Here is an 8,559-nt window from a genome sequence, read left to right as displayed (position 1 = left end):
TAAAAATATGTTGGACATTATTATTAATTCATTCTTAATGAAAACATAGTAGAATATGCATCGCTAGCACAGTGGTAGTGCGTTTGCCTTGCACGCAGCCAGCCCTGCTGAGCTGGGTTTGATTCCTCCACCCCTCTGGGAGAGCCTGTTTAGCTACCGAGAGTATCTCTCCTGCACTGCAAAGCCTAACAAGCTACCCGCGACATATTCAATATGCCAAACACAGTTAACAATAAGTCTCAAAATGGAGACGTTATTGGGCCCGCTCAAGCAAATTGATGAACAATGGGAGGGCAGTGCAGTGCTATAGTGCTTTTTCAACACTGTAAACTTTTTAAAGCTCATTTAGTTTTTTTTTTAGCTCATATCAAATAAATAAAAATTTATTTGAACAGTAAGCCTCATTGTTATATTTAAAAATAAATATAGAGTCTATATGTAGGCTTACATGCAAAAAGTTTTTTGATGCTTTCTCCATTCGGTACATGAGATAAGGATGCAACTATTCTTGAAATTGTGTCTGAGAACTTGAAACAGTTCTGTGGAAAATTAAAGAAGCAGCTTTCTGTGGGTAAGGTGTCTGATTTTCTAACTGAGGGACAATAGTTACATTAACTAGTAAAGTCACAATAATTCAAATAATAATTTTGTATTTTCCAGGTACTAAAATTAATCTATAATCACTCTTGTTATAACCCATTGAAACATTTAGGTGAGTAGTAAATAGACATCTCTTCTTGAATAAAAGTCAATAAATTTGAAACAGGTGTACCTCAGAAAGTTTTACTGGGTCAATTTGGACAAACATATAAATATATATATATATATGTACATATATATATATGCTAGCAAGTTATCAAGATTTAGCTATATTAAATATTCTTCCTTACTATGTGGTTTTGGCATTTATGTCCTTAACCTCTGTGTGCCTGTTAGAAACAGAACAAAGTCATCCATTCTCTTAATCATTTGCTTAGAAAGAATTCTTGCTCCTTTCTGGGTTGATGTAAGTGAAAGAACTGAGTGTTGAAATTGAGTAGTTGTGTTTAATTTATCAAACTGGCACTTGATACACCTATTATTTAGTTGATATAACACTTTAAGGGCTGACTTTTCTACAGGTATATGTGGATAAACTAATGGCAATGGTTTAGTGTTTAAATGTACCTCAACATTTATTTTACAGACATTATTTAACTTAAAAATCATTCGCTTGCTAGTAATACTAGTAGTGTCACTGTCACTGTCTTCCCGTTGTTCATCAAGTTGCTCGAGCGGGCACAATAATATTGTGAGACTTGTTATTGTGTTTGCATATTCAATATGTCACGGGTAGCTTGGTAGGCTTTGCCGTGGGGGCAAAATACTCTCAGTAGCTTGCCGGGCTCTCCGAGAGAGGTAGAGGAATCGAACTCGGCTTGGCCGTGTTGCCACAAGCAAGGCAAAGGCCTTACCTGCTGTGCTATCACTCCAGCCCATTAGTTGTGGAACAGTTTAAATATAAAACTATTTTGTAAAAAAAAATAAGTAACATACATGTAGTTGGGCTTGAGCGATAGCCTTGCATGTGGCTGACCCAGGTTCGATTCCTCCCTCCCTCTTGGAGAATCCAGCAAACTACTGAGAGCATCCCGCCCACACGGCAAAGCCTGGCAAGCTCCCCATGATGTATTCTATATGTCAAAAACAGTAGCAACAAGTCTCACAATGGAGACGTTACTGGTGCCAGCTGGAGAAAATTGATGCACAATGGGAGGATAGTGCTACAGTGCTACATGCAGTTGCTATGTGTTCTGTACATATATTAAGCTCAGCAATTAGGTCCCTTCTATGACCTAATTCATTTAAAAGTTTTATCCAGGAATTATTGGGGATTGCTGGGATTTTAAAGTGCCTCTAACACCCTCTCCCCCCTTTCTAGATAAGGCGTTCTTCATATCAGGGACATCATGCATCGGATGCCTGTTGTTACAAGGTGATGCCTGTGAAGACAAATAATTGGCTATTCATCAGAACTAGAATCTGGTTTCAGAGTCCCTTAAAACAACTTATCATGACTAAGTAATCCAGTCTGGCGATTTAAATAAAATTACCTCCCAACCTTATTACAAAGTAGTCGCGTTCCTCCTCAAAAATTCTAATTGTCTATCTGAACAATTTCATTATTTAGTAAGCATAGCGTTCAAATTCTGCTTTTGTGATTTCAGTGATGCACAAAATAAAAGTAACATATGGATAATCAATCTTGTGGATGCCAATGATAACAAACGGGTCTGATGTAACATCTTCATTCTTTAAATTGCAGGTTTTAGTGCTCAGTGTGGTTGCTCTGAGTGTGCCGTGGGAAATCATGCAAAACCAAAGTTTTGTAACTGAGTTTGTTTTCCTTGGTCTTTCAAAGAATCCGCAGGTTCAGAAAATTATATTTGTTGTATTTCTGTGTGTCTACATCACAACTGTCAGTGGCAACCTGCTGATAGTGGCAACCATCCGCAGCAGCCCTGCGCTCCTGGGCTGCCCAATGTACTTCTTCCTGTCTTTCCTGTCCTTCATTGATGCTTGCCACACCTCTGCTATTGCTCCCAAAATGATTATAGACTGTCTCTATGAGAAGAAAACAATTTCCTTTGGAGGCTGTATGACTCAGGTCTTTGCTGTGCACTTCTTTTCGGGAACAGAGGTGATTGTCCTCACAGCCATGGCCTATGACCGGTATGTGGCCATCTGCAAACCCTTGCACTATTCCTCCATCATGAACTCAAGGATCTGTGGCATTCTGATTGGAGTAGCCTGGACTGGGGGCTTTCTGCATTCCATTACACAAATTGTCTTTACTTTTCAACTACCCTTCTGTGGCTCCAATGTCATGGATAACTTTATGTGTGATGTGTACCCTTTACTGAAGCTTGCCTGCACTGATACGTATGTCTTTGGCCTTTTGGTGGTGACCAACAGTGGTTTCTTTTGTATTCTGATCTTTTCCATGTTGCTCGTGTCCTATGGGGTCATTCTGTTCTCCCTGAGAAAACACAGCACAGAAGGACAGAGGAAAGCCCTGTCCACCTGTGGTTCTCATGTTGCTGTTGTGGTTTTGTTCTTTGTTCCATGTATAATTGAGTATGCACGGCCTCCATCTGATTTATCTTTTGACAAAATATTGGAGGTATTCTACACTGTCCTAACTCCTTTACTCAATCCCTTGATTTACACTTTCAGAAATAAGGAAGTGAAAAGTGCCATGAGGAGACTTTGGAATAGATTATTGATTGTTTCTGTTGATAAATAGAGCCTTATATTTTGGGAAAAAAAGAATTTAAATTAAAAAAAATAAATTTTCTTGATAAATTATTCTATGTGGAAGAATTATTTACAGAACTTCGTGTTATCCAATTGAAACTATCAATAAGAGGTTCAGGAAATATATTTTCACTCTGACACATCTTGTAGATATTCTGATGAACAGCTATTATCTTAAAAATCATGTGAATAGTTACTTTGAACTTTTATTTTGAATTTACTGATTGAAAAATAATAAAATCAAAGTAATATATTAATGATTGCTATTAATTTATTGTTAGATAGGTTTGTATGATTTTAGTTTTGCAAAATACTTTAAAATACTATAATGAGAATCTTCTAGAAAAACAATATTGTTGTTCTTGCCCATCATCAGAGAGTCAGCATCCCTCAGCACTGTTCAGGATCCCTTTCTTGATGCTACCCAGACCTCCACTTAGCAAACTCTGTTCTACAGGTAGATTCTCCGGGTCAAGTAACACCTATCATATCTTAATCCCCTTACTATTTTTAATTGCATACATGAGATCTGTTCTTCTCTTATCTCCATTATTATGAGGTTTTTTGTTTTGTTGCTAAGTTTTGTGAATACTCTATAGATCTTGTTACATTTCCTGGGGATTTTCAGTCACAGGTTTCCTGGTTCATCTGGAGCCTTGGACACGTTTTCAAATACTGCCATCTAGTGTGAGGCCCACAACTGGGGTGTTAGGGCACTTACTGTGCTGGTGAATTGGAGTGTCCAGTCACCCAAGCTGACCAGCCTCTATGTAGTGCCTGCATATTCTTGTTACTGACCGTGTGTATGGCACTGCATAACCTGGGAAGTATCAGCAGTCTAATGTTCTAGAATCTGAATGACTTGGTCTCACCTCCAGAGTTTGCTTGCCTTTTGAATACACGCATCAGCTAGATACACAAAGGGTAGGTATTGGTTTCAGATTTCCTTTATTTCAGAGTAGTTGCTAAGGCTTAGTTCACTGTTTCTCTCTGCCTTGTTCAGGATGTCTGGTCCAGGTATTATTGGAACCACTGTCCACAGTCCAGGCTTCTGCACAGTTCCTCTCCTCAGACAGATGGTTGTGAAATACAGTTGGATGTAACGGACTGGGTTGATTCTTGATTTGCTCCACATCAGATCCCCTGGTTGGAGTGATAGCACAGTGGTAGGGCATTTGCCTTGTGCGCAGCAAGCCAGGCCAAGCTGGGAGAGCCCCTCTCGGAGAGCCTGGCAAGCTACCCAGAGTATCTCGCCCGCACGGCAGAGCCTGGCAAGCTACCCGTAACATATTCAATATGCCAAACACAGTAACAACAAGTCTCAGGATGGAGATGTTACTGGGCCCGCTCTAGCAAATCGATGAACAATGGGAGGACAGTGACAGTGATAATGGTACTTTTGTCCCTACAAGATTTGTTGATTTTAACTCTGCACTGCGATGTATGGGAGAAGAATAAATGCTGAGTTTGTGCGCTGTTCACATTTAAAAACTACTAAATTGCCTACGGTTTCTCCAGTTCCAGATTTACTGTCAATCCCTCCAGATTTCTTGACCTCTGTCATTTGCAGAGGTATCCCTGCTGTACCTCTGCTCAGTTTCCAATAATTGTGTACCTGGGCAAGGTTTGGTCTCAATAAAGCTCTCTCTCACTGTTCCATCTCAATCCTGGAATGTGAACCATATTTTGTCCACCATATTGGTGGACTTTAAACCACTTTCCAGGGACAAAGATGACCACTGGTTTCCCATGTTTGGTGTCTGTCTCAATGAACCCTATGAAAATTCTTTGTCTATTTTAATTTTTTCTTGTTTTCCTGTGTTTTGTGGATGGAACTCCCTTATTCTTCACTTCTTGTCTCCAAGCCTGATCGCACTTTCTATGTCATACCATGAGTTTTTCAAGTAATTATTGTTGCATGGAAAAAATTTGGTTTCTAAGAGGTATTGTCCATTGAGATATGAAAGGAATATCAATATCCTCAAAATTATTTTTTTTAAAAATTGGTTAGATGTTTAAGGAGAAGAATTAGAGAATCCATAAAAGTCTGCCTTGTTATAATAAACTTTTAACATAAATAAAATATAAGACATACTCATGACCATGTCAAACAAAATAAGTAATAAAAATTGAACAATGGAGGCAAAATACATTTTTAGTAAACAATAAATTACTATTTGGAGAAATAAAAGAAAATGTAGGACATTTAAACATACTCCTTGTTCATAGATTGGAAGAATATATTTCATTAAAATAATTACCTTAACAAACACCTTAGGAATCAGTGGAATGTGATGTAAACTCTCCATTATATTCTTCAAATACATGAAACAAATTGTTTCTAAAATTTTAATTGAACCATTAAACATGAGAGACATCATTTTCAACTATACTACAAAGCTACAGAAAGCAAAAGTGTTCAGTATTGGATAAAGACAGACTCTCTGATCTATTGTGATTTAGCCCAGGGATAAACCACAGATATATGGGATGTTAATTCTCTATTTCAAAGTAAAAACTCTATCCTTTTTAATTGAATTAATATTATTTACAGTGCTGTGAATGATTATTTCATGTGTACATCATTGCAATATCACAGCCATCAGCAGAGTATCCACTTTCCTCCACAAGGTTTCAAAGACTCCTCTCATTTAACCCTCTACTCCAGCCAACAAACTCAATTCTGTGGACCCTGGTTACCCTTTTTTTTTGTTGCTTCCTTACTGTGAATCTTTAAATTCCACAAATGAGAGTGATGTACTGTTTTTATTTCTTTCCTTCTGGCTTCTCTCAGCCTGATATCCTCTAGTCTATCTATGCTGCAGGAAATTGCACAATAAAGCTGCACAATATTCCATTGTGTATATCTTCCACAATGCCTTAATCCACTTATCTGTAGTGGGCATTTGTGTTGTTTCTATTTTATTGCTATTAAATTAAGTACTGTGATGGGCATGCATACATACCAACAGAATCTTATGTTGTTTGTATTATATACAACCAAGGATGCAATCATTCTTTAAAGCTTCTCTGCCACAGCCATTATTATAAAAAAAAAGCATAAATTTAAAGAGGTCACATGGTCTAAGAGTCACCTGTCAGTTACTGAGATGTAAGAAATAGGGTCCTTATCAGTGATGCCATTGCTCTTAATCCTCAAATTAAAAGGGACACAGATTTCAATTACTGCAGTTAGAATAATCAAAAAGTCAAATTCTTGATTACTTCAGGTCACACAGTACTTTGCATCAAAAAATTTGTATATGTTCGCATTGAACTTTTCCCCACTTTTTGTTGATATAGTATTCTTGTTTTAGATGTGCTATATACCATCTACTGTGAATTACTTCTTATGATTCTACTACTTTCCTATATCAGGAAGAAATATCAAAAATGAAATAATATTTTTTTAATTTCAGAGGTGGTTCTTCCTTGGTCTGAGATATAAAACAGAACTTGAAATTAATCTTCATATGTTTGCCAGTCTCTAAATATATATTTATGCACAGAAAATAAGAATATAGGAGGTAATATGACACATTTCAATAAATGGACTTGTGATAAGATTCATGAATTGGAGATCGCATGTCCTTCTCTCCTGAAAGGCAGCGTAACATGATGCTTGCCAAAACCATGATGCTCGCCAAAACCATGCCGCTTGACCCCGTGCCCAGGCTGTTTCACTCAGGGAATCCCAGGGGGCAGCAGGTGAGACCCGACCCCTCCCCGACCCAAGGAACCCAGCCCCAGCAGCCAAAAACCTTCAGAACTGAATCGCTGTCATGTTCACGGCTGCCCTCCACAGGCTTGGACTGAGCCTCGCCCATGAGTGAATCCCCATAAAACGCAGGTATGCAGAACTTTGTAACTGAGAATTCTGGGTTCAGTGGGACCTGGAATGGAGATACCCTGCCTGTAAACCCTGTATCCAGCGACTCAGCAGTCATACCCATAAACCAACTCTGTATGGCTCCAGATAATCTTGTCATCTGCTGTCATTCAGATTGCATGACTTCTCTCAGAAGGGAGCTTAACATGACGCCTGCCATAACCATGTTGCCCTACTTGGCGCCAGGTTGTTTCCCTGACCCAAGGGACACATCCCTGGGAACTGAAAACCTTCAGAACCCAGCCACCACAATGCTCACGGCTGCTCTCACATGCTCGGACCAAGCCTAACCCACGAGTGAACCTATTCCTGGACCTTTTGGCTGTGACACTTCATAGGACATACCCTACCAACATTCCATGAGTACTGCACCACATTTGATGGGGTTCAAAGTACTAGGCAACCAATCTGAGAGGATGTATATAATATATATATTAAATATATATAAACACACAAGGCTCAGCCTTTAACAATATGTTAGTGATCTCTTATAGAAGGTCTTAATGGTCCCCGTTGAAATAGAACAATTTTCACACTCTTTCCTCTAAGAATCCTTTTCTGTAGCATTTTCAGCATTTTTTTTTTTACATAACAAACAATATAAAATATATTACTTTGGTTTTTCTTTGGGACAGGCATTGGGGTTCAGGATGGAAATATCTGAAATATGCTGGTGGGAAGGTATAATGGTGGTGGGATTGGTGTTTGAATATTAAATGTAATCAAATATTGTGAACTACCATAGAGAATAAAATATTAAAATAGAAAAAGAAAAAGAAATTCTTGTTGCTTTCAGTAAGTTGAAGGAAACTGGAAGATACCAGGTAAAAAAGTCCATCAGAAGAAGAAAAACAAATGTGAGATCTCATTCATATGCAATATATAAATTATAAGTGAAAGAGAGGCAATGGACAACGAATATTTAAAAGAAACTCTGGAACTCCGATTTACTGCCCCTCTTCTGAAATGAAAAACAATTATATCCATTATATTTCTCTATGGGAACTAAATACATTTAATCTTTGTAACCATCAATTGAGTCTTTATAATTTTAACACATTATTTGAATTACCATTTAGAACTGGAGCTTAATAAAACATTTCTAGTTCTTTAGTCTAAACTAATATTCTGAATAATTCTGAGTATTTATTTGAAGATTAGCTTTATTTAGGTAAATAGACAATTGGATTAATAAAGTTTAGAGTATTTCTACTAAAAAATTACAGTTTAACTTTTTCATTGTATACGTGAGTGATTCCTGAGTTCAGTCAGGATTAAACCCTGAATATAATAGCTCTGGGCAAAAGATCAAAAACAAAAATATAATCTCATGTGTCCTAAATAACAGTGAGGCAAATTAATGGTCATAATAA

The 8,559-nt window shown here is 37.6% G+C and overlaps 1 protein-coding gene across 1 annotated transcript; it reads left to right on the top strand.

The window, feature by feature from the left end:
- Nucleotides 1-2,350: 2,350 nt before the first annotated feature.
- LOC130045265 (olfactory receptor 4C15-like) lies at nucleotides 2,351-3,286 on the top strand. Its single transcript, XM_056138020.1, has one exon. It carries the CDS (start codon nucleotides 2,351-2,353, stop codon nucleotides 3,284-3,286), a length of 936 nt encoding a protein of 311 aa, XP_055993995.1.
- Nucleotides 3,287-8,559: the final 5,273 nt, after the last annotated feature.

This window comes from Sorex fumeus, unplaced genomic scaffold (genome assembly GCF_029834395.1).
Source record: "Sorex fumeus unplaced genomic scaffold, SorFum_2.1 ptg000007l, whole genome shotgun sequence".
In the NCBI taxonomy this organism is placed as follows: domain Eukaryota; kingdom Metazoa; phylum Chordata; class Mammalia; order Eulipotyphla; family Soricidae; genus Sorex; species Sorex fumeus.
This window is presented reverse-complemented; position numbering and strand designations above follow the sequence as displayed.